The sequence below is a fragment of the Sapajus apella genome, unplaced genomic scaffold (assembly GCF_009761245.1).
Source record: "Sapajus apella isolate SASKATOON/1434 unplaced genomic scaffold, GSC_monkey_1.0 scaffold13, whole genome shotgun sequence".
NCBI classification, from domain to species: Eukaryota; Metazoa; Chordata; class Mammalia; order Primates; family Cebidae; genus Sapajus; species Sapajus apella.
Window position 1 is genome coordinate 25,049,033 of NW_022436953.1, and position 26,745 is coordinate 25,075,777.

The 26,745-nt window shown below is 37.8% G+C and overlaps 2 protein-coding genes across 15 annotated transcripts in view; both read right to left on the reverse strand.

The window, feature by feature from the left end:
• The window catches only part of ATE1 (arginyltransferase 1), a 240,889-nt gene that overhangs the window by 165,252 nt on the left and 48,892 nt on the right, over positions 1 to 26,745 (reverse strand). For 12 of the 14 annotated variants that reach the window (XR_004270028.1, XM_032281855.1, XM_032281854.1 and 9 more), the window contains 2 exons: positions 8,894 to 9,075; positions 4,385 to 4,484 (listed from right to left, as the gene is read on the reverse strand). Coding sequence is in view for 12 of the 14 variants with exons in the window: in XM_032281855.1 (XP_032137746.1) it covers positions 4,385 to 4,484; positions 8,894 to 9,075 (282 nt within the window). In the remaining 2 variants the exon portion in view is untranslated. Of the gene's footprint in view, positions 1 to 68; positions 72 to 4,384; positions 4,485 to 8,893; positions 9,076 to 13,664; positions 13,881 to 26,745 lie in introns of those variants that run through there. The other 2 variants (XM_032281863.1, XR_004270029.1) reach the window with 2 other exon arrangements.
• Positions 19,596 to 20,541, reverse strand: LOC116554052 (spindle and kinetochore-associated protein 2-like). The gene has a single exon (XM_032281865.1). It carries the CDS (start codon positions 20,380 to 20,382, stop codon positions 19,996 to 19,998), a length of 387 nt encoding a protein of 128 aa, XP_032137756.1. The 5' UTR covers positions 20,383 to 20,541; the 3' UTR covers positions 19,596 to 19,995.

A 26,745-nucleotide genomic window follows, 5' to 3' on the forward strand; every position in this document is an offset into this window, starting at 1 on the left:
AATACCTGAGCTCTAAGAGACTTTTTTTTTTTTTTTACCCTGAACAGATAGGGCCAAAGCTGACAGACACCCTGTGGCACGATATAGGATTCGTTACTTAAAGGTTCACTACACTGTAGCACTATTCCCTAACAGGGCTCAGTGTCTGGTAAGATTTGGCTTTGTGTCCCCACCCAAATCTCAGCTTGAATTGTACTCCCATAATTTGCACATGTTGTGAGAGAGACCTAGTGAGAGATAATATGAATCATGGGGGCGGTTCCCTCCATACTATTCTCGTGGAAGTAAGTCTCATGAGATATGATGGTTTTATCAGGGGTTTCCACTTTTGCATCTTCCTCATTTTCTCTTGCTGCTGCCACACAAGAAGTGCCTTTCACCTCCCACTATGATTATGAGGCCTCCCCAGTCCATGCAAGTCCAATTAAACCTCTTTTTCTTCCCCTTCTCAGGTATGTCTTTATCAGCAGCATGAAAATGGACTAATGAAGTGCCAGTGGCCTCTAAGCAAAAGACAAGTGTCCACAACTGTAGGAACTTTCACGGAGAGGCAGTATTGGTATCCAGTAGTACATGCCTTTCCTTTTCAGCATTTAGTTTCAGCATCTAAACTAATCTAAGAAGTTTGGTTAATAACAAGAGCAGGCATGCAAAAATTTGGATGTCAGTTATCAGTACCCAAACAGAGGGAGCCTTGACAGGTCTCAACCAAAGCTCAGGTAATGATTTCATGAATGCTACCCAACTGGATAGAATCTACACTCAAACACAGATAACAACCTGTCTAATTTCTACATCATTCCCATTTACAGTTGCAAAAACTGAGACCAGATGTAGTTAAGCAACTTCTCCAAGCTGTTACACATTCCTGTGTCACTACCTCCCTTTGCTATCAGAGTATTTATCAATACTCAAAGATAATCAGTCATAATACCTATCACATTGTTAGAACTGTGTATCTGTTACTAAGTTATAACCTATTTGTAAAGTAGAAGCCATCTCATTCGTGCTCAACAAATCTTTGTTTAAAAAATGAAGGCATTTCTCACTATCCTACGTACTCCTCAGCCCTCTGCATTAGTATTTTCAATTATTAGTTCAACAAATGTATACCAAGCATTAAACATCTACTATGTGGCAGGCACCCTGTAGCTACCTGGGAAACAAGAAGTTAAATGTCATTAGATTCTCATGGAATGTATGGCAAAGGAGACAGACTAGTTCTGGGAAGAAACATCAACTGCTATAGGGTAGGTGGGTGAATGACGAAATCTAGTCTTACATCCAGTAGAGATTACTAGAGTTGAAATTTCCCAATGGACAGCGAATTTGCAAGCATGAGGGAGGGGCAAAGGGAATGGAAAAAAAAAACAAGAATATTGTATGGATAAGGCCTCAAGTGGGGAAAAAAATGGGAATTCTCTGGTTGGTCAGTATTTCATGTTCTATGCCACAGATGACAAGGCAAAGATATGAGCTTCTTCAATAGGAGTAATCCTGGATTTAATAAACAGAAAACAGCAAAGTTTAAAATGGGAAATAATAAGCTTTCGTTTCTCAAGAGGCTCTCAGCTGTGCAAAAATATTTTGCTACAGTTATTATCTAGTCTGACTTCATATCAGAATCTCTGAGCATTAAAAAAATCTGATGCCCATAGTTGATCCCAGACCAATAACTTAAAATCTCTGAAGATATGGCCTAACAATGGGTCTTATGAAAATGTTCTCCAGGCCATAAACTACAGTCAAAACTGACAACTGCAGCAACTAAAAGGCTAGGCAGTACTAAACTGTTTCCTCAATCTCTTTCTGAAATGACCCCAAAACTTCCTATTGGCTGACTTTGTGACATTCAAATCTTAGCCTAAACATTCATCCTCAGAGAGGATGACAACACAATCTAAAGCAGCCACACTCACTTAATTAACGTCTGCCACACAGCACTCATCCCTATCTGACATCTGTCTTCTTTATCACTGTTAGCTTCTTCACTAGAATGGAAGTTCCATGAGACCAGGGATGTTGCCTGTATTGCTCACGGCTGTTATTTTCCAGTAGGATCTGAATGACTATTTCCTGGATAAAGGAAGGAAGTAAACCAGAAGGCAAGTAGACATGGGGGTACCACTCATATAAATAGAATTAAACTAATAATATTTTGAAGCTATAATTCTGATGGATTTGGATTGGATATAATTAAGGCAGACTGAAAGCACATAGTATTTTTTAAATCCTTAACTTAAAACTAAATAAAGGCTGGCTTGAATTTCCAAGCAGGGGTCTGCCTAGGAAGGAGACTAAAGAATATGAAATATTTAGTCTAGACTAGAGTCAACAAAGGTGTGGGCAAAACGTCTTCATGAAGAGGAAAAGGATGATGAAACTACAGCCAACATTTCCACGAATGACAAAAAATAAAACAGGTTAAAATATAGAGCAAATTAGAATTTAGCTTAGGCACAATGAAAAACTTTCAAAAGAAATGCTGTGAAACTAGAATGTCCATCACAGATGAGACATAAAAATGCAATCCCTGCAAGTCCCTAAGTCTGGTATGAAAATATTTCATTTGAATGGGTCATGTACTAAAGGAAGATTAATATAAGAACAGCCTGAGTCTTCTTTGAGTCTTATAAACATATCAAAATATCTTGAGTACTACAGTTTTCTGCTCTGAACAAATTTAGATCTAGTACCAGATAAAAATGAGCCAGAAGGATAAAACACTAGTAAAAACTTAACCAAATCATTATTTTTAAGCAAACAGAAATATGCTCATGCTTTTCCTTCTGTACAGAACATATGTTAAGGCCTACCAAGTCAATTAATAATTCAGGCATAAAAGAAGTTCTTGAAGATAAGCACATTCAGAGGTTACCTCCCACAATGTACACTTAAATGTGAGCTCAAAAGAAAACCTCCAAGCACCAGCAGGACACCTTTGTCAGCTTATCCGGACTGTCAATGTAAAACCGGCAAGGCACTGTGCTTTTCTCTCTCGAAGCCAGTCCTACTTTCAGCATCCACAATTTCTGACAATGGAACCATCTCCCCAGCCATTCAGTACTTAACCTCAAAGCTTTGGAATTATAATCATCCCCAAATTTAGTTAATCACCAAGTCCTGTGAATTATTCCTTTGTAAGAAAGAAAAAGGTGGGGGAGAAATTTATCAATTAAAGAGATTTAAGAGACACATCACAAATATATGAACCTTATTGGGTCTTATGTCAAACAAATTGACTATAAAAAGATTATGAGACAATTAAAAAAATAGGAAATATGAACACTGACTAGATATCAGGTGATATTTTGAAACACTGTAGGTACATGACGAGATCGTGTTTACGTTTTCAAAATGCCCTTATCTTTTAGAAATACATAATACAATATTGACAGATTAAGTGATATTTTTGATCAGCTCCAAAATAATTCAAGAGAGAGTGGAGGTGGAAACAGAGTGAAGGGATAGATGAAATAAATGCATGAAAATTGCTAAAGCTGGATAATGGGTACAAGGGGTTCAATTACGCTTTTTTCTTTAATTTGGCATGTTTTTAAACCCCCATGAAGTCCTATGCCTATGAATGGATAGATGTATGTTTTCTGATTTACACTGCTCTGCCCTGCAACTGTTGGTAACTCCCAGGTGCCTACGTACCTTAGCCCGGCCACAGGGTCCTGCACAGTCCTTTGGTTACCCTTTTTGCTAAAAACACATCATCAGTACTTTCCCTTCTAATCCTTTCTTTTACTGCTGCTTCTCCTTGAAATGTGCTTCTTCATCCTACCTACTCTTTTCTTGAGCTACTCCTTCCTTTCCTCTTCCACATCTTGTAAAGTAAAAAAAAAAAAATCCATGTCCTCGTAGGCCACTGACCAGACAGACCACTGTATGCCCTGGTTTTACGTAAAATGCCCCTAATCTTTATCTGGATCTCAAGTTCTAAGCAGAAGATCCATGCATCTTCAGAGCTGAAAGCCTCACTCTAAGGAAAGCAGAGGTGTTTGGTTATTGCCAGCACAGTGGGTGGAAGGCAGTGGTCTGCTCCTCTCCACTGGTCTTTACTCTGCAGTTTTTACAGTGGGCTACTCATACTTAGGAAACATCAAAGGGTTTCATTAACAAGAGTCATAAAACTTTTTTTTTTAAAGAGAAATCTGAAATATACTTAAATCTCACAATAATTCAATGGATTACAAGAGCAGGAGAGGCTGTGGTTCTCATTACAGAAAGCTTAATTTCTGAGGCAGGAAAGAGATTTCCTTATTAACCCACTCGTCCTTCCTACAAAGCTTCAAATCCAGTGCCCTGAGATAAAAATTTTATTAAAGATTCATTTTTCTATAATAAAAACAGACATATATGTGAAAATCAACTTTACCTTATATTTCATCTTGGGACATGAATGAATGTAGAAACCCATATAATAATAGCTGAGCTGAGAAGTTTTCTCATGGAGTTGCCGAGTAAAAGCAATTTCTCTGCCAAAAGAAAAAGAAGAAAGCTGAAGCAGTTAATTCTGGTTCTAATGTTCCAAAAACTATGTAATTTGATGGTAAACATTCGATAAAATCTGATATTAAGCTATCAAAAAATTACAAATATTGAAAGAAAAACGACTTTTAAAACACTATACATACAGGACAAAAATGAGTATTGGAAAAGAAAAAAAAACACTATACAATGATTTTTACTAAAGAAATAATAAACCCCTCTAAATAATATTAAGCAAATGCATCTAAGTTCAGGTTTCACACTTTATTAGGCAAAGTAGCTGATCTAAAATTCAAATAGCATAAAATGAGAGATCTACAGTGTCCTGTTATTGTTCATCAAGCCCTATGGTTCTCAAAGAATCTGAGCGTAACAGGTTAAAAACAGTACAGCAAATTTTGGAAAACTCAAAACCAACACATTTCAGGAATAATATTGTGACCATTTACATGCAAACACTTTCAGCTGTATATGACACATAACTCATTCCTTTATCTAGGTACAGCTTTAATATTTATTTCCCCTAAAACTAGAGAGCAGGAAATACTATGTTACTTCACCACATTTTCTGTATTTGTTGGAATAAGCCAGATAACTTGAACATAAAAAGTTGTCAGTATCTCCAATGTATCGCCTGTGCATGAAGTGGTTTTAAATCTTGGCAAAGAATTTCATTCTACTTGCCCAGCTAAATGACTGACTTGAGAGTGCTAAGTAAAACTTCAGTACATTTCTAAAGTATGAGAAAGTAGTTTTGTTTTTATATTTGTTTCTCAAAGGTATTCTTTTCTTTTTTAGTAGCAAGTAATGCTTAAAATTCTAAAGAACTGTATTTGTAATGTAATATTCTGTGCATTTTTCTAGCTCGAGTTTTAATCCTTGAAGAATTATTACCATAAAAATTCATTTTTATATTAAAAGTATTCCTAAATCCAACCAGACTAAACAGTATTAGCCTATAAGAGAATAAATCCTATTCCCAGAACTAATCCATTCTCAGGGTTCAAACTGAGGAAAGAATGCACTGACACAAACAAACATAAGACCACCAATTCCAAGAAGGCCCACCCAGCCTTGGTACCACTCCACTGGTCCTGCCCGGCACCTTAGTTCATTTCATCCCCTCTCCCCTGTCATCCTTAATTCTTTTCTTCTCATCCCCATGTGCAATCCATTAGCAGGTCTTTTGGGCTTTACCTCTAAAATATGCCTTGAATCTGATCACTTCTCACCACCTCCACCTCAGATATTCTGGTTCAGCACCATCATGGTGCCCCTAAATGGCTGCGGCAGCCTCCCAACTGGCTCTTCTGTTTCCACTCTTACCCCTCCATATTCTCCATAGAACAGTGTCTTTTACAATATTAATCAGAGCTCCCAATCCCCCATCCCAGCAGTGTGTTGGCACCACATAATTAAAACTCAACCTCCCCACTATGTCCTACAAGTGCTACTCCACCTGCCTCCTTCTCACCAACTCCACCTGCCTCTCTGCACCTTCCTGAAGGCTCTCTACGTCATTCCCTACACCCGAGTCCAAAAGACTTTTCTGTTTCTCTTGGCCACCTCAAGGCACTAAGATTTGCTGCCAGTCATCTGAACTTCTTCCTACCCTCAGATATTTATGTGGCAGCTTCCTTTTTTTCTCCCTTTCCCTCTGAAATGTCACCTGTTCATAGAGGTCTTTCCTGGCCACTTTACATAAAATAGGCTTCATGCCCACCACCAGTAATTTTATTTTTGTCACAGTGCTAGGGAGTATCTAAAATTTTATACGAAAACAAATGCCATGCTCATGATCCCCAATTCAAACAATTCTTAAATCTACAGGCTATGGATAAGCAGAGGCTGATTATAAAAATAAATTAATAAAAATAAAAATCTACAGGCTAGATTATATAAAATCTAAAAACATAAAACTATATTGATTGTTGGACTGCTTAAGAAACTTAAGAAATTGAGGGGAAAGATGTCACCAAAATGCATTAAAATCAATAATGGAATTAGCAACTGGTAACCTACTTTCTCCAATTTTGCTTCAAGATGTCAATTTTCCGGCTTCCTTTCCTTTTCTATAAACTCCTCAACTCCTATTCTCAAGAGCACCCAAAGGAAGTGACAAGACTGCAGAGCAGTTGCAGCCATGCCATTCTCAACTGGCAAACCTTTCATGACCTCAGGCTCGTCGTCGGCTCCTTCATGGCTCTCCAGCTCTGGTGTTTGCAGGGATATACTAGGCGATCAATATAACTCTTGCTAATTTTGCTGGGAATTAATTATTTACCATCTCAATAACTAAATCATCTCTCAATTTATTGAACCATGAAGTATTTCATACATAGGCCAGAGCTTATTATGTAAAAATAAATCTCACCCTTAAAACTCCATCTGAGAAGTCTAGAAAAAATCTGTAACACATTGTAAAGTGATAACACAAAAACAAAACAAAACAAAAAACTGGCAATTATTTGAAAGTATTGACTGATTTGGGCATAAAGAAAATGTATCTTTTCTGAAAGAAAACTTCTGAAATTATATAGTAATTGTAAAATCTAAATTTATAAAACATGAATGCTTTAAATTATCATTTTCAATTTCAGTGAGAGCACCAACAGCCATAAGCATTTTTAAACTACTTTATACAAAAATGTGATTAAATACATTAGAATAAAAGACTGTTACAGAGATCCATTATAAATATTATGTAATTGTGGATTTGTTATAAATTGACATTAAGGAAAAAGTCAAGTTGAAAATGCTAAAATGAAGAGCTTGATATTGTGGGCCACTGAAACACACACAAAAAAATCAATTGTGGACCAGATTTTTTTTTAATTAAATTTCTAAGTTAAAGAAAAATTTCAACTTTTATAATTCATAAAAAAGCACGTACAGAAAAAATGAAATAATCTCGCAGTGCATTTTACTATGACGTGAAAATGTGACCATCAGACGTGAAGACTGAGAAATGGGAAGAGGAAAGTATGACACAATAGTAAAGAGTGAGAAAAAGACTCAAGCTCCCAAACAAAAGAAAAATGCTTTCCAATCCTCCTTCCCTCCTCTGTCACATATACACACAAACAGAAATAAATACAGAAAACTGGAGTATGACTCTAATCTTCTCATCACTAAAAATGTTTTGTGCTGCATACATATATTTCCAGCCATAGAAATTATCTTTTGATGAGGGTCATAAATTCAAGCAGATCGCCAGGGATTCCCCAGGCCCGTTCTATATACATGCATATTTCTTCCAGTAGACTCATATTACTTTGATTCATTTATACCACATTAATTTAACTTTTAATTAATAGTAAAAAAAATATAAAGCTGAATGCAGTAGTGCAAGCCTACAATTCCAGCTACCTGAAAGGCTGAGGATCACTTGAGCCCAGGAGTACAAGACCAACCTGGGCAGCATAGCAAGACCCCATCTCATTTGAAAAAGAAAAAAGAAAGTAGAAACTAGTGATGACAAGAATATAAGTAATATAACACTTAAGGAATATAAGTAGTTCTGATGGAGAACATAAATAAATGCATAAACAAAGAAAGCTACCCACAAATACAATGACCTCTTAACTACATGAATACCTTAAAAAGCTAGAGAATTGGCCAGGCTCACGCCTGTAATCCCAGCACTTTGGGAGGCCGAGGCAGGCGGATCACAAGGTCAAGAGATTGAGACCATCCTGGCCAACATTGTGAAACCCCGTCTCTACTAAAAATACAAAAATTAGTTGGGTGTGCTGGTGTGCACCCATAATCCCAGTTATTTGGGAAGCTGAGTCAGGAGAATTGCATGAACCTGGGAGGCAGAGGCTGCAGTGAGCCGAAATCATGCCACTGAACTCCAGCCTGGCAACAACGAGACCCTGTTTCAAAAAAAAATAGCTAGAGAATTACCATCAGGCACTGGCATCAGCTCTAAAGGTAATACCTTCTAAATACAGTAAAAACTACTATATATTACAGATACTGGTTATAAGTAATATTTATTTCCTATAAATACAACTAGTTAAATGACTAGTTTATATATAACTGTATATTTTATATATACAACTAAATGACTAGTTATATAATATATATTTCCTGTAAATACAACTAGTTAAATTTTAAAATTCATTTTGAAATTCAATAATTTTAAATATACTAATTGTTCTTAAATGGAAATTATAAATTATATATGATTATATATTTTATAGTAGTATTCAACTCTCACATAGAATATCTATAATATAGTAGCATATATTCTACTTAAGAGATTAGCAACAAATTATTGTAATACACTGTCAAATAGGACATCTACTGCTATATAATTAAATACAATCAAATGAGTAATTATTCGAAGTTCTATATAACTCACTACAATACTGGCAAAAAACAATCTTACCGTAGTGCAGAGTAGACGCCCAAAGACAAAAACGAATAATCAGGATCGTAGTACAAATATACAGATGATACACAGTTTGGGAGGATGTCAATCACCCCCACAGCAATGATCTTTCCGTCAAGCCAGTACTGCTGGTGAAATGAGCCATAGCCACAATCTGGCCCATTAGGGGGAGTCTCTGCCTAAGAAAAAGCAGAGGCACAAACACAAACAGCCATTTTTTAAACATCAAAATAACCTTATAATTAATATACTTTTATTTTCCTCAGGTTAGTAAGTCCTAAACTTTCCTCTTTGTTTCCATCATCATCCCTAGTCACACCCTATGTTAAGCTGCAAAACTTTTTCATCATAGAAATATTGACTAAATACAAAATTCAAAAAAAGAAATCAAATTATGTTTTCTTCAATTTACTTAATACTTGACAGTAGGAAACATAACATTTTACAAGGGAAGAAAATCACTATTAAACTATGTTCTTCCATTTCTATACTACTCAGCCATAAAAAGGAACAAAATAATGGCATTCTCAGCAACCTGGAAGGAGTTGGAGACCATTATTCTAAGTAAAGTAACCCAAGAATGGAAAACCAAATATCATATGTTCTCACTTATAAGAGGGAGCTAAGCCGTGAGGACACAAAAATGTAAGAATGACACAATGAACTTTGGGACTTAAAGGGAAGGGCGAGAGGAGGGTGAGGGATAAAAGACTACACATTGAGTATAGTGTACACTGCTTGGGTGATGGGTGCACCAAAATCTCAGAAATCACTACTAAAGAATTTATCCAAACAATACCTGTTCCCCAAAAACCTACTGAAATAAAATAAAAAGAAATAAAAAAATAAAAACAATGTTCTATTTCACACAAAGGTTAGGAAAGAAATGTATGAGAAAAATATGAGGAGCATGCAAGAAAAGGGCGGGGTGAGATCCTGCCAGTCAAGCCTGTTCAGTGAGTGCCTCAGCTCTGAGAAGGTACACGATCCCATTATTTTTTCTAGGTAAGAGTTACTGTGTAAGTACCAAGGACTACGACACTTCTCCTTATTAGCTAAAGGAAAACAAAGTTTTTCTTCATTATTATCTTAATTTAACTATAACTTCACAAGAAAAATCTAGAGATTTCAGAGTATAACCACCTTCCTGTAAATATAGCTAAATGACATTTCTCATTTTAAAATTCAACATTTTAAATATAACTGGTCTTAAATGAAAACCATATAAAGAAAAGTATCAAGCGGCATAAAACAGGCTTTACTGGAGACTGAATGGATGTTAGAGATTTCTAATTCAAGTGAACAAATAAAACACTACTTGTACATCATTTTCACACAGCTAAAATCAGAAAATGTATATGAATAAAAGCTAGAAGAGTATAAAGAAAAATGAGAACAGGTTGAATAACATCAAAACCAAGCAAAAAAAAAATCAAGAAAAAAAAATTCACAAATCAGTATCTCTTACAAACACAGATGCAAAAATCCTAAACAAAGTATTGGCAAATCAAATCCAACAATATATAAAAAGACTTATACCATGAACCAGAGAAATTTATTCCAGGTATGCAAGGCTGGCTTGACATCAGAAAAGCATTTTTTAAAAAGGTAATTAATGAACAATTAATGTAATTCACCACATCAATAGGCCAAAAGAAGTATCATATGATCAAATCAATTGATGCAGGAAACATTACTGGCAAAACCCAATACCTATTCATGACTAATCACTCTTAACAAACTAGAACAGAGGAAAGTTTTCTCAACAGGCTAAATAACATATATTCGAAAACTCACAGCTAACATCATACTAGTAAGAAAGAACAAGGTAAGGATATCCTCTCTCATCACTCCTAGAAAACATCATATCGGAAATCTTAGCTTGTGCAATAAGGAAATAAAAGGTATGCAGACTGAGGAGGAGGAAAAGCCTGTCTTTCTTTATAGATAACATGACAGGGTCATTAAAACAAACAAAAATCAGTAACAACAATAAACTGAAATAAGCAGTTACAGCAAGATTTCAGAATACAAGAGTAATATACAAAAGTGAGTTGCTTTTCTACATACCAACAATGACTGGAATTTGAAATTAAGAATACAATACCATTTACAATACCACAAAAAATTAAATGCTTAGTTATAAATCAAACGAAATATATACTGAACCTATATGCAAAAAACTACAAAACTGACAAAAGGAATCAAAGATCTAAAAAAACCAGAAAAATAGTATGCGTGCATGGAATAGAAGACAACATTGTCATGACTTCAGTTTTTCCTAAGTTGATATATACATTTAATGCAATCACAATTGAAATCTCAGCAAGCTATTTTGCAGCTATCAAAACATTGATTCTAAAGTTTATGTAGAGACAAAAAAAAAAAAAGACTTAGACTAGCCAGCCCAATACTGAGGAAGAAAAAAGTTGGATGACTGACACTTCCCAATGTCAACACTTACTATAAATCTATAATAATCAAGATAGAGTGGTATTCGCGAAAGAACAGACATAGGTCAATGAGATAAAATAGACACACACAAAGTCAAATGATCTTTGACAAAGCAGTAAAGGCAACGCAAGAGAGGAAGAATACTCTTTACAATAAATGGTGTTGTAACAACCAGACATCCATATGCAAAAAAAAAAAAAGAATCCAGACACAGACCTTACACTTTTCACAAAAATTAACTCAAAATGGATCATAAACCTAAATGTAAAATGAGAAACTATAAAACTTCTAGATCATAATATAAAAGAAAATCTAGGTGACCTTAGGTTTGTCAATGAGTTTTTAGATAAAACACCAAAAGCACAACTCACGAAACAAAAAGCTGCTAAGTTGTACTTTATTAAAATTAAAAATTTCTGGTCTGTGAAAAACATTGTTAAAATAAAAACTCAAGTCACAGGCTGGGAGAAAATCTTGTAAAAGACATCTGATAAAGAACTGGTATCCAAAATATACAAAGACTTTTAAAACTCAACAATAAGAACACAAACCACCCAATTAAAAAGTAGGCAAAAGATCAGGTGTGGTGACTCATGCCCATAATCCCAATGCTGTGGGAGGATCCCCTGAGCCCAGGAGTTCAAGGCTGCAGTGAACTAAGATCGTGCCACCGCACTTAAGCCTAGGCAACAGAGCAAGACCCTGTCTATTTTTTTAAATGGAGGAGAAGGGGCAAATGATCTGAACAGAGACTTCACCCAAGATGTACAAAGGCAGGTGAACATATGAAAAGATGCTCAACATCACTTACCATTAGGGAATTGCAAATTAAAACAACAATGAGATACCATAAAACTACTACACTAAACAATACATACATACAAATTATTCAGCCCATTTAAGAGAGGGGTATCCTCCAACTCTCTATCCTCTCCTCTACCATCCCCACCCCAACTAGATCTTACGACAGTACCTTAACTTAGTTTTCCAAGAGGCTCAGACATCCATTCCTAGAGAAGCCTCCTTAACTCACTTACCATTCTCTATTTACTGCCTTGAGAATTCTACTTCAAAATGTGGGACTGTTGTATTTCCCTAAGCCTTAGTCAAAAAGGTCATGTCTTGGTATGACTAAATAATTTTGACCTTGAGAACCCTCTGAAAGGGCCTCAAGGACCCCTGGAATTACCAGGCCACACTTTTGAGAATCACTGATATGCATCTATTTTGAAAATACAGGTAGAAGAGGAGCCTGCCAACTGTACGCGGCAAATAGAAAGGGGGTAGGTTATAGGATTCAAAGTCAAAAGATCTGGATTTGAGCCTTAACTCCATTGTACACTTTTCTGGCTATTTGAACTAAGTGAGACAGTAATTTAGCTTCTTTTAAGAGTTTCAGTGTCTAGGCGGGGTGTGGTGGCTCACAGCTGTAATCTCAGCACTTTGGGAGGCTGAGGCGGACAGATCACTTCAGTTCAAGAGCTTGAAACCAGCCTGGCAACATGACAAAACCCCGTCTCTACTAAAAATACAAAATATTAGCTAGGTGTGGTAGCACAGGCCTGTACTCCCAGCTACCCTGGATGCTGAGGTGGGAGGATCGCTTGAGCCTGGGAGGCAGAGGTTGCAGTTAGGCGAGATCATGCCACTGCACTCCAGCCTGGGCAACAGAGCAAGACCCTGTTTCAAAACATAAAAAATAAAAGTTTCGATGTCTGCATTTTTAAAACAGAAATCATATTACTGGTCAGTCTCAACTGTCATTAGTTGTGAGAAACAACAGTATGCAAATAAACTTTCCAGATTATAAAATGTTTAGGTCAGTTTTTGCTTTTGGTTTTCAAGGGTCTGAATAGCACATCCTAATAGATCATATCTACAAAATTACATCAGTAGCTAACTTAATAGCAAAGTTATTTAAACAGCGGTTATCTTTAATTTCCTCATACATAAATCTGTCATGTGATTAGCAATATTTAGTGGTTTATCTTTACCAGTCTGCAGTTTTGCATATTTTGGATATGTGAAAGAATTAATTAACAAAGCAATTTTTCAGAAGTTCCTCAATTTCGAGGATTTAGCTGATAACAAGAAAAAAAAATAAAGCTCACCTCTACCTATACAAAAGAAAAACCACCTTAAATGTTGGGAGGGAAGGAATGACTTCTGTGATTAATGAGCTATGTGGTACAAGACCAAAGGCACTGTGTAGAAATGACATCAGTATTAATAGGCTAATTCTGGCTTCCGGCCAAACTGCTCCCAAAATGGGTGCATATTTACTCTAATAAAGTATACCTGTCTCTTCACCCACCTGCTTCCATGTACCTAATTTATCCCCAAAACATTGTTAAGGCTCAAAAGAACAGGAGACTGGAGAATCATACGCCAGGCATCAGGTCAGTATTTGAGGGGATTTACTAGTAGGTTCAAAGGTAGGAAGGCTCAAAGTCTTCAGCGGCTTTAAGAGAGCAGAACCTGAATTCTCCTCTCTTCCAAAGCAGCTGAAAATACCTCTCCTACATTGTACCTATACAATACAAAAATCTATCATTAGACAACTAATGTCCCAAATTTTTAGTAAATAACAGTTAATGGAGGCGCCCAAAGGTAATCCTTTTAGGCACCTGACACGAAGTCTGCACTGTGTTAAAATAACTTATTCCTGCAACTGTTTTGCTTTTTTGTTTTTAACAGTTTCATGAAACACTTCACCAAAGTTTGAAAAACAGAAACACACACTTTGGGAGGCAGAGGCAGGGAGACCACTTGAGGTCAGGAGTTTGAGACCAGCCTGGCCAACATGGTGAAACCCCTTCTTAACTGAAAATACAAAAATTAGCTGGGCGTGGTGGCAGGTGCCTGTAATCCCAGCTACTTGGAAGGCTGAGGCGGAAGAATTGCTTGAACCTGGGGGGCGAGGATTATAGTGAGCCGAGATTGCACCATTGCACTCCAGCCTGAGTGACAGAGCAAGACTATGTCTCAAAAACACAGTTAGGTAATTGAAACACAAAGATGTGCTAAGCCACGGTGGCTTCAAAATCTATGATTTCTTTGAAACACCAAAAACTAAATTTAAGAAATTTGAAATAATGGCCTATAGTTAAGAAATGAAAAAATAATTAATTTGGAAAATGCAACTGGTAATGCTCACTGTTAAAATATCACATAGTTAAGTGACTTAAAAATCAAGTGCAACAGATTCCTAATTTTCTGGCAGACAATTAGACACTAACGACAGGGGAAAATAAATTTAATATTATCAAGAGTGATGAGTAATTTTTAAATGCTTTTCTCTATTTTCCATATTTTTAGATAAACATGCATCAATGTTAAAATCAAGAGTTTTTAAAAACTAAATTGAAGAATTATTAGTTTAGGTCAAGCATCCCATACCCAAAAATCCAAGATGCAAATGTTCCATAATCAGAAACTTTTTGAACACTGACATGATGTTCACAGGAAATGTGCATTGGAGCATTTCAGAGTTTAGATTTCCAGGCTTGGGATGCTCAATCAGTAAGTTTAATGCAAATATTCCAAAATCTGAAAAAATCCAAAATACTTTGCTTCCAGGCATTTCAGATAAAGACTACTTAACATGTAATTATTAAATAGAAACAGATAAGGAATACTCAACTATCACTGTTAATTTAAAAAAAAAAAAAAAGGCCAGGTGCCATGGCTCATGCCTGTAATCCCAGGATTTTGGGAGGCCAAGGTGGGCAGATTACCTGATGTCAAAAGTTTGAGACCAGCCTGCCCTATATGGCGAAACCCCATGTCTGCTGAAAATACAAAAAATTAGCCGGGCATAGTGACGGATACCTGCAACCCAGCTACTCAGAAGGCTGAGGCAGAAGAATCACTTGAATTCTGGGAGGCAGAGGTTGCAATGAGCTGAGATTGCCCCACTGCACTCCAGCCTGGCCAACAAGAGCAAAACTCCATCTCAAAAAAAAAAACCCCAAAAAATGGTGGTAGAAAGATTATCTGAAAATAGATTATTGTGTGTCTTAGTCTATCCAAGCTGCTACAAGATACCTTACACTGGGCATTTTATAAACAATAGAAATTTATTGTGCACAGTTCTCAAGGCCAAAAAGTGCAAGTTCAAAGCACAAACAGATTTGGTGTCTGGAGAGGGTTTGTTACTCACAAATGGTGCCTTTTATGTCTTCACATAATAGTAGGGGACGGTAGCTCCTTTCAACTACTTTAAAAGGGCACATAATCCCATTATTTAGGGCAGAGCATGTATAACATAATCACTTTCCAAAAGGTCTCACCTCTTAGAATACTACGACACTGAGTATTAGGTTCTAACATATAAATTTTGGGGGGAAACAAACATTGACACTATAGCACTGACTATTCTTTCAGTGAAGCTCTAGGCTTGATTTTCTATTGACTGAGTTATTTTACAACTCCACAGGTGCAGAGGTTAACCTGTAGATTTCTATTCGCAGAAAGGACCCCAAAGGTTACAGTTTGCCACCATGTAAGACAATAGCCAATTGTTTTTATCTAATCCAGTAATCTCACCTCAATCTCCTATTAAATCGCATGCATATCTCTCAATATGCTCTTTGTACCAGTTTTAATGCCTTACTGGTTTTGCACTAATTGAGTCAATATTTGGCATGTGTTCGTCTTCTATTTGCATGAAGGTCACAATTTTGCCTTTTAAAAATTATAGTCAGCAGTTCTGGAGGTCATCCACTGAGAAGCTGAAATGGACCTGATGGAGCTCAGTAAATGAAAAACACACCTTATAGTCTGTTAAGCCTAACACATCTTTTCTTGGCTCCCAAAGAGATGCCCATGCAGCAATAAAGCTCTAACTTTGCTCACTGTTTCTCTATGTATTTTTCTCCTTCTCTACTAAGTTTGTGCCTTTGTGTTTCTGGTTCACTCATGACCAATATACTACCCCCAATGATGGTAGTACTGAGAAAGGAAAATAAGCAGGTCAGGCAGACAGTAGGATGGGTCCTTGGTAAAACTCCTTCAAACACAAAAGCAGTCTTAAAAATCAAACTACAGGCACAAATAGAGCAGTCTGGGGAAAACTTGGGCTACAGGTGCACAGATAAGAAAGCAAGGCCCAACACAGAAACCATTGTTCTGGTGTAATCTGCGGCCTCCCAGGAAAAAGTTTCTTTCCCTTTTCAGGCATGTACATGGTGGGCTCCATGGGAACTTGCACGGGGAGTGGGGGACCTTACCCAAAACATACCCACAGTTGTACAACCAAGAGAAGCTGCACTTTGTGCTTGCCTAAAGACAAGCCCACAGCTGCACAGATAGGGGGAATTACACAGACAGCTTCACAGATTTAAAAAGTTACACAAACAGCTACAGAGATGAGAGGCGTTTCTTATAAAAGCTTTTGTATTCAACAGTAAAAACGGCAACCTCTCTCAGGCCCCCTCTCTCCTATAGAGAGCTTTTTTCTTTCACTTAACTTTCACTCCAACCTCACTCTTGTGGCCATGCTCCTTAATTTTCTTGGTTGTGAGACAAAGAACTCCAGGTACCACCTCAAACGACAAGACTGAAATGTTGTGGTGCACTGGCCAGACTGCAACAGTAATAGGTAGATTTCGTTCATGGTCTCTGTTGGATGGATGACAAAGAATCTCGTTTGTTAGTCTTTTTGTTTGTCTGTTTGGATATTTGTAAGTTCAATCGCTCCTGTGAGACCTGAAACAATAAGTTTCTGTGTTTGCTTGTGATCCATAAAGTTGTAGAACTGAGGTGAAGAGCCTTCTACATGTTTGAGCATCTATAATTCAGAAAAGCCTTCATTCTCATTATGTATGAAATATTCTACCTCCAGAGGGTATTAATAAATTACACATCACAGCTCTTAAACAGAAGAGCTCTGTAAAATTGATTTACAGAGATAAAAAAGCACGTATATTCTCCACATTCACAGAAACTAAAGAAACTCGTAACAGAAACTGTTAGCTCAGAAACATTTTTAAGAATCCAAGTATAGGCCAGGTGCAGTGGCTCACACCTGTAATCCCAGCAGTTTGGGAAGCTGAGATAGGCAAATCACCTAAGGTCAGGAGTTAGAGACCAGCCTGGCCAACATGGTGAAACCCTGGTCTCTACTAAAAATACAAAAATTAGCCAGGTGTGGTGGTGAGTGCCTGTAATACCAGCTACTTAGGAGGCTGAGGCAGGAGAATCGCTTGAACCCAAGAGGCAAAGATTGCAGTGAGCCGAGATCATGCCATTACCCTCCAGCCTGGGCAACATGAGCAAAACTATGTCTTGGGAAAAAAAAAAAAAAAGAATCCAAGTATACATAACTATGGTAAATCTTTGGATAAGTCAAGCCATTTTAAAATGTTTGGTTTGAGAGGGAAAAAAAGTTTTGTCTTTTCTCATAATTATTAGTATTAAGTATAACACATGAGTGGATTTTAAAAATAATATAGGCATACCTGGTCGGGCTCAGTGGCTCACATCTGTAATCCCAGCACTTTGAGAGGCTAAGGCAAGCAGAATACTTGAGGGCAGGAGTTGGAGACCAGCCTGGCCTACATGAAAAAAACCCGACTCTACTAAATATACAAAAATTAGCTGGGTATGGTGGCAGGCACCTATAATACCAGCTACTCAGGAGGCTGAGGCAGGAGAATTGCTTGAACCCAGGAGGAAGAGGCTGCAGTGAGCCGAGATCATACTACTGCACTCCAGCCTGGGTGACAGAGCCAGACTCTGTTGTAAAAATATAATAATAATTATATAGGTATACCTTGCAGGTATTATGGGTTTTGTTCCAGACCATTGCAATAAAGTGATTATCACAATAAGGCAAATCACGTAAATTTTTTGGTGTTCCGATGAATACTGTTTACACTATGCTGTAGTCTATTAAGTGTTCAATAGCATGTCTAAATATACTATATATATGTTAATTTAAAAATATTTCAATCAAAAAATGGTGTTGGAAAAACGACACCAACAGACTTATTCAACATAGGATGGTCACAAACCTTCCATTTGTAATAAACGCTGTTTCTGAGAAGCGCAACGAAGTGTAACAAAATGAAGGATGCCTACATAGGGGTTGGTTTCTAATGAGAGGAGTTCAACTCAACTTTCAAAACTACTCAATGGTTTACTGATCAAAAAAGCTAACATCATAGCTCTGTAATGCTGAAGATTTTGAAAAATGTAAGTTTGTGTTTAACTAAATTGAATTATAATTCTGATAAATATTGCTTAAACATTTTTTATTTATAGTAAAACATACATAAAATTTATTTTAACCACTTTTTTTCTTTTTTTTTTAATTGTTTTCTTCACTGGGTTTTTTTAAAAATTTCAACTTTTTTTTACAAAGAACTAAAACAGATTTACAAGAAAAAAACAAGCCCATTCAAAAGTGGGCAAAGGATATGAACAGACACTTTACAAAAGAAGACATACATGAGGCCAACAAACATATGAAAAAATGCTCATCATCACTGGTCATCAGAGAAATGCAAATCAAAACTATATTGAGATACCATCTCACACCAGTTAGAATGGCGATCATTAAAAAATCTGGAGACAACAGATGCTGGAGAGGATGTGGAGAAATAGCAACACTTTTACACTGTTGGTGGGAGTGTAAATTAGTTCAACCATTGTGGAAGACAGTGTGGCGATTCCTCAAAGACCTAGAAATAGAAATTCCATTTGACCCAGCAATCCCATTACTGGGTATATATCCAAAGGATTATAAATCATCCTACTATAAGGACACATGCACACGAATGTTCATTGCAGCACTGTTTACAAGAGCAAAGACCTGGAACCAACCCAAATGCCCATCGATGATAGACTGGACAGGGAAAATGTGGCACATATACACCATGGAATATTATGCAGCCATAAAAAACGATGAGTTCGTGTCCTTTGTAGGGACATTGATGAACCTGGAAACCATCATTCTCAGCAAACTGACACAAGAGCAGAAAATCAAACACCGCATGTTCTCACTCATAGGCGGGTGTTGAACAGTGAGAACACACGGACACAGGGAGGGGAGCACTATATACTGGGGTCTGTTGGGGGGAAATAGGGGAGGGACAGTGGGGGGTGGGGAGTTGGGAAGTGATAGCATGGGGAGAAATGCCAGATATAGGTGATGGGGAGGAAGGCAGCAAATCACACTGCCAAGTGTGTACCTATGAAACAATCTTGCATGTTCTTCACATGTACCCCAAAACCTAAAATACAATAAAAAAAAAAGAAAGAAAAAAAATTTCCACTTTTTAGATTCAGAGACTACAGATGAAGGTTTGTTACATGGGTATACTTTATGATACTGAGGTTTGGGATACAAATGGTCCCAACACCCAGGTAGTAAGCACAGTACCAACAGTTTTTCTTTTTTCTCTTTTTTTTTTACTCTTTTGGTTGAATTTTATTCATATATTATCTGCCCTTCTTCTTACAATCTCTCTCATGAAAGGGATCATTATCCAGTGAATGATGCCAAACCTTCTTCACCAGCCTCCAACCTCTAGGCATCAAGTTTTAACGAGACATCTTCCTAAGTTTATCTGGAATTGAGCTCTTCTCTGTTAGAGTTTCCTTTCTAAGTCCATTTCTTCATAAATCTGGCATGTGAGATTTTAATTGCTCTGCGCAGTTTTCTCTTCTTCCGTCAATGGTGACAGCTCCGGGTCTGTTTGCTTTTGAAGGTTTTGTATCACATTCATAGCCTTATTCACAGCAGCACAAATGCAGCTCTTAGACTCTTTCTGCCCAACAGCAACTGGTTTAAAGCGTGCACATAAACTTTGATATCGAGACTTTATCGCTGACAATTCCTTTAAGACTGTAACTGGATTTTTCTCGCCAGCTGAATCAGGATGATTAGACTTGATTTCATATTCCAGCCGGTACTGAATGTAATCCAGATCAGACTCAGCTTTCTGGAACATGAGTTCCAGCTTACCAACTTCCACCTTCATGTCCCACCCAACTTCAACCCTTGTCCACTCCCTTCCTTTTATCATAGCCTCCAGTGTCTACAGTTCCCATCTTTAGGTCCATGTGTACCCAAGGTTTAACTCCCACTTAAAAGCAAGAACATGTGGTTTTCTGATTCTGTGTTGGTTTTCTTAGGATAATGGTCTCCAGCTGCATCCACGTTGCTGCAAGGGACATCATTTTGTTCTTTGTTATGGCTCCATAGTATTCTATGGTGTATATGTACCATATTTTCTTTATCCAATCTACTTTTGATAGGCTACTTCAACCACTGTGGAAAGCAGTATAGAGGTTTCTCGAAGAACTAAAAACAGAACTAGTACTAAACCCAGCAATCCCATTATTGGGCATATACCCAAAGGAAAATAAAACACTGCCAAAAAGACACAGGCACGCATACATTCATCATAGCTTTATTCACAACAGCAAAGACACAGAATCAACCTAGCTGCCCATTTTAACAATTTGTAAGTGTACAGTTTAGGGTCACCAAGTACATTCACATTATTGTGTAAGTATCCACACAATCTATTAATAATTTTTGATCATCCCAGACAGAAACTATGTACCCATTAAATAATTAACTCTCTATTCTGCCCTCTCCCCAGCCCCTGGCAACCATCACTCTACTTTCTGTCTCTATGCACTTGACTACTCTATTTACCTGATATAAGTAGATAATACAACATCTGTCCTTTTATAATGGGCTTATTGCACTTAGCATAATGTTGCCAAGGTTCACGCAGCATGTGTGATTGAGAATTTCCTTCCTTTTTTAAGGCTGAATAATATTCCACTGTGTCTATGTATCATTTTGTTTATCCATGCATCCGCTGATGAACACCTGGGTTGTTTCTACCTTTGGCTACTGTGAATGCTGCTGCTATGCACACTGCTATATTGTTCAAGTCCCTACTTTCCCTTGTGTATACATGCACAAACAGAATTGCTGGATAACATGGCATTTCCATTTTTAATGTTTTGAGGAACTGTTATACATTTTTCCACTGCAGCCACACCATTTCATGCTCTCACCAGAAAGGCACAAGAGCTCCAATTTCTCTACAACCATGCCAACACTTACCGTTTTCCATTTTTTTAAAATAATAGTCCACCTAATAGGCATAAAGTGATATCTCATTTTGGTTTTGCTTTGTATTTCTCTAATGATTAGTGATGCTGAACAAATGACAAGCACTTTTATATATTTTGGTTCGGGTTGACTTCACGATAATTTTGAAGATCCTTAAGTAATTTTAAAACATAAATTAATGTAAATTAACAAATGAACTAACTCATCTTTGGATACCTGAATAGTTTCTAAGTAGGAATAAACACTAAAACAATGAGCATAATTTAAAGTTTATCTACTTTTTCTTTTTTTTTTTTTTTTTTTTTTTTGTTTGTTTTTGAGATGGAGTTTCGCTCGTTACCCAGGCTGGAGTGCAATGGCGCGATCTCGGCTCACCGCAACCTCCGCCTCCTGGGTTCAGGCAATTCTCCTGCCTCAGCCTCCTGAGTAGCTGGGATTACAGGCACGCGCCACCATGCCCAGCTAATTTTTTGTAGTTTTTAGTAGAGACGGGGTTTCATCATGTTGACCAGGATGGTCTCAATCTCTTGACCTCGTGATCCACCCGCCTCGGCCTCCCAAAGTGCTGGGATTACAGGCTTGAGCCACCGCGCCCGGCAACTTTTTCTTATCATTTATATATATACTACAGAATGGCTACATCTTTTGTGTCTATCAATAAACATGCTCATCTCTGCCACCGTAAGATGTGCATAAGAAGGTACAAAAGAGATATGTAAGAAATTTGTGCAATTTGTTTCATTTACATACTTTCTCAGTCTGTTATAATATCCATATAAAACAGTTCCTTCTCAATGAGCTAATTCCCAGTTCTCTCTATGAAAGAAAAGTTATTATTTTATTAAGAGATATAATTAATATGGATCGTTGAGGCCATATTAAGGGCAAAAATAACAGACATACATTTGTGGAAGCTGAGTAATGGTATAAGACTTTTTAGGCCAGGAGTGGTGGCTCACACCTTTAATCCCAATACTATGGGAGGCCACGGTGGGTGAATCACTTGAGGTCAGGAGTTCAAGACCAACCTAGCCGACATAGTGAAACCCCATCTCTACTAAAAATACAAAAATTATGGTGGCTCATGCCTGTAATCTCAACACTTTGGGAGGCCGAGGTGGGCAGATCATGAGGTCAGGAGTTTTTAAGACCAGCCTGACCCAGATGGTAAAACTCCGTCTCTACTAAAAATACAAAAAAAATTAGCCAGACATGGTGGTGGGTACCTGTAATCCCAGCTCCTCAGGAGGCTGAGGCAGAGAAGTGCTTGAACCTAGGAGGTGGCGGTTGCAGTAAGCAAAGATCGCGCCACTACACTCCAGCCTGGACAACAGAGTAAGACTCTGTCTCAAAAAAAAAAAAAAAAAACTAACCAGGCACGGTGTCAGGTGCCTATAATCCCAGCTACTCAGAAGGCTGAGGCAGGAGTATCACTTGAACCTGGGAGGTAGAGGTTGCAGTGAGCCAAGATCTTGCCTTGCCACTACACTCCAGCCTGGGCAACAGAGTAAGACTCTATCTCGAAAATTGAAATATAATTTTTTAAAAAAAGATTTTCATTTTAAGGAAAATGTGAGTAGGATTATTCTAAAGTGACAGCTTGTTATAGAATATAAAATAGCATAGTGAAGACACAATTTGAGAAAGTATGGCACATTGAAGGAAGTGAATTTTATTGGCTTTGGTTTATAATATCTAAGAATGAGAAAATGCTGTAATACATGTTAACATGTTGGCTAAGTTCACTTAGTTTTGAGGGACCTCTTTATCTGGAATACTCTTACTCTATAAGTGAGAAAAGGAGGGTGACTCAGGGGCTTGCCCAAGGTCACAAAGCCAATTTAGAGGAATGCTAGGAAAGACCAAAGCCTGAAATTCCCAACTCTCACTCAGTTCAGTGGCCGTCTCACTGGACACTGCTTCTGCGGTCCACCATGCCAACACACACACAATCACTCTGTATCAACGCGCTCTAGTCAACAAAAGGAGGTAAGAGACTGTAGCCACTCACTAAATCAAAGGGTGAACAAAGAAATATATTTCTCAATTACATAATTCTTTGGAGTTTAAATGTTTCCGTGAAAGCAAAAAGGTTTACCCCAACATTCACAACTTAATACTCAAAGTGCTGAAATAAAAATGTTAATGAAACTTTACGAAGCTTATGTAACTGAGAAAGGAAGTACAGCAAATGTTTTTAATAAGTTGGAGATAAATAAGAAATTTACTTCTGCATTTTTACTGCAGAACAAATAAATATCAGGATGTTTTTAAGTCATTTTCTTTACTTTGACATTTCCTTTTATTTTAAATCCTAATTCTCCAACAAAAAGACTTTTAGTGAGGCACTATCAAAAAGGCTAAGTAACAGAATCCCAAACTTCTCAATTCTACAGGTCGGTGTTTATGAAGCACTCTAGCCAACACCTTAGAATCCTGAGTAACTATCCTTATGTGAGCCCTTATTTAATGTCAGTTCAATTTGAGACTCCTGCTTTTCCAATATTTCTTATGAGGGAAAAATACATCCCACAGTGACAACCCAGATAGAGAACTCAATGACTGCCAACATCAAACAAGACCGATGTCCCCATGGAAACTAATCCACCCTAGGATTTACTATTCAAACATTTTCTGAAGCATTCAAGCACATCTAATGGGCAATGAAAATTGTCAAGGCAAATGACCCTAATTTTCAACACAACTGAAAGGTCCTTGCAGCAATGATGAATACGACTACTTGCTAAAGGAAGACTGACCCAGCAAAAAGATGTCATGAATGACTTGGATTTTAAGATATCTATACTAATCCAAGCCCCAAGCAGGAAAATCTTCAGCCAGAAAATTTATGGCATTTTTCTATTTAATGTTTAGTTTCTATTCTAAGTGTATTTTCTTTATTCTCAGAATCAACTTTGGTACATCTTATCATACGAGATTGGCTTCTGGAAAAAGACTTCCAGTTGATATCATGAGATATATGGTTGTAACTTACATTGACTCGATTACCAGGTGACATCCCAAAACTAACTGAAGTACTATAAGCCCTCATAACTAGAATAACAACAATGTACTTGTATTTTCTGCTTTTGCCCAATGGATCAAGAAACAGCCTAGCTTTCAACTTCTGATTATTCAACTCAGTATCAAGAGCAGAGTGCCAATTATTCTCTGAGGAAGTCTAGCCCCAGAAGTTACCTCTTCGTGCCCTAGGCCTGGCTCTTTAAACAAAGCTGAGCCTCCCAGGCCTTAGACCAGACAGCAGGTAAAACCTTCCCCCAATTCACCAGCTCAGCCCTCTTCCCAGCCTTATCTCCACTGCTCTCAAATTTGGGCCAGCTGTTTGGATATGTGATTTTCAGTGTTCTCCTCATTCAGTAAAATTAACTCCCTTCCTCAGCTTAAAAACTCAACCTTCCGCCCACCTCATCCTTTCACTGCTGCCTCTGCGAGCTCCGTACAGGACCCAGTTTTGAGTAACAGCCATTCCTTCTGAATTCTAGACACTGAAGATACCTTGATATCTACAGCCCCTCCAAGCAATGATACTTCAGAGGCAGACTCAAAAGATGGTTAGGTTCCTATGGTCCTTTCTTTTCTCCCTTTGGAGTGCAGTGGTGTAAGCACAGCTCACTGCAGCCTTGAAATCCTGGGTTCAGGTGATCCTCCTACCTCAGCCTCCCTAATTGCTGGAACTACAGGCACCCATCACCACAACCAACTAGGCCTTTTTTTTTTTTTTTTGGTAGAGACGTGGTTTTGCCACGTTGCCCAGGCTGGTCTCAAACTCCTGAGCTCAAGTGATTCAGCCTCCCAAAGTGCTGGGATTACAGGCATAAGACACTGTGCCCGGTCTCTTTTCTTCCTAATAACCAAATGAATACTGCTGAGGTTGGAAACCTGCAGAACTTACTTGCCGATCAGGATGAAATGAAGAAACCAGCAAGAACCACTAGATGGCACCAAAAGTGGCCTCTAGTTGCCCTCACTGTTCATTCAGCATAAGACACTCCCACTAGTGCCATGACAGTTTACAAAGACCATGGCAACACCTGGAAGTTACTGCCCCCTTTATAGGGACTTCTGACTAACTCACCTCTTAATTTGCATGAAATTAAAGGTTAGTATACATATGGCTAGCCAGCACCCCATGCACGGCTATTCTTGAGCGTACTGTGTGGTAGTATTGTTCATGCCTCCTATTTTACTTCTAATTTCCTGTCTAAATGTTCTATCAATTACTGAGAAAGTTGTCCTAAAGTTCCCAGTTACTACATTTCTTCCTTTGGTTCTATTAGTTTTTATTTCATGTTATCTTGAGGCTCTGTTAAATGGATCACATTTCAAATTACTGCACATTCATTTGATAAACTGACCTTTTTATCCTTATGAAAAGTCACTTTCTTCCATCTTTGCCCTGAAGTCTACTTTGATAAGAATACAGCCACTGTGACTTAAAATTTTTCATTTTTAAATTTTTTTCATTTTTATTTTTAGAGATGTGGTATTACTCTATTGCCCAGTCTGAACTGCAGTGGTGTGATCATAGCTCACTGCAGCCTCAAACTTCAAGGCTGAAATGATCCTCCTGCCTCAGTCTCTCTCATAGCTGGGACTACATGCACAAGCCACTATGCCCAGCTAATTTTTTTATTTTTCTTTTAGAGATGGTGGGGTCTCACCATGTTGCCCTGGCTGGTTTCAAACTCTGGGTTCAAATGATCCTCCTGCCTCCACCTCCTGAGTTGCTAGAGTTACAGGCATGAACCAACTTTCCTAGGATTAGTATTTGTATAATAGTGTTTTACTCTAGCCTTTTCTTTTTAGCCTATCCATGTCTTCATATATAAGATGGATGTTGATTTTTTCCTTTATCTAGCCCGGCAATCTCTGACAGAAGAGGTAGGGATGAAACTGTTCCAAGTCACATCATCAGGCATTAGATTTTCATAAGCAGCACACACTAGCTCCCTCACGTGAGCAGTTCACAATGGGGTTCACGCTCCTATGAGCATCTAATACCACTGCAGATCTGACAGTACGTGGAGCTCAGGCAGCAATGCTTGCTCACCTGCTGCTCACCTGCCGAGTGTCCTAGTTCCTAACAGGCCACAGACCAGTACTGATCCCAGCCTGGGAACCAGGGACCCCTAAGTATGACCATTGTCTACTGTGCTGAACGGTGCAAACATTCAGAAGCAGAAATTAGTATGAGGCAGAGTTTTCTCTTGGACCATTTACGTTTGGTACCATCATAATCCGTAGGGCTGGGTTTAAGGGGCCATCCATCATAATC

What these genes read in the sequence shown, in the direction of transcription:
- LOC116554052 (XM_032281865.1), bottom strand. Translation starts at nt 20,382, where the DNA reads ATGATAAAAGGAAGGGAGTGGACAAGGGTTGAAGTTGGGTGGGACATG.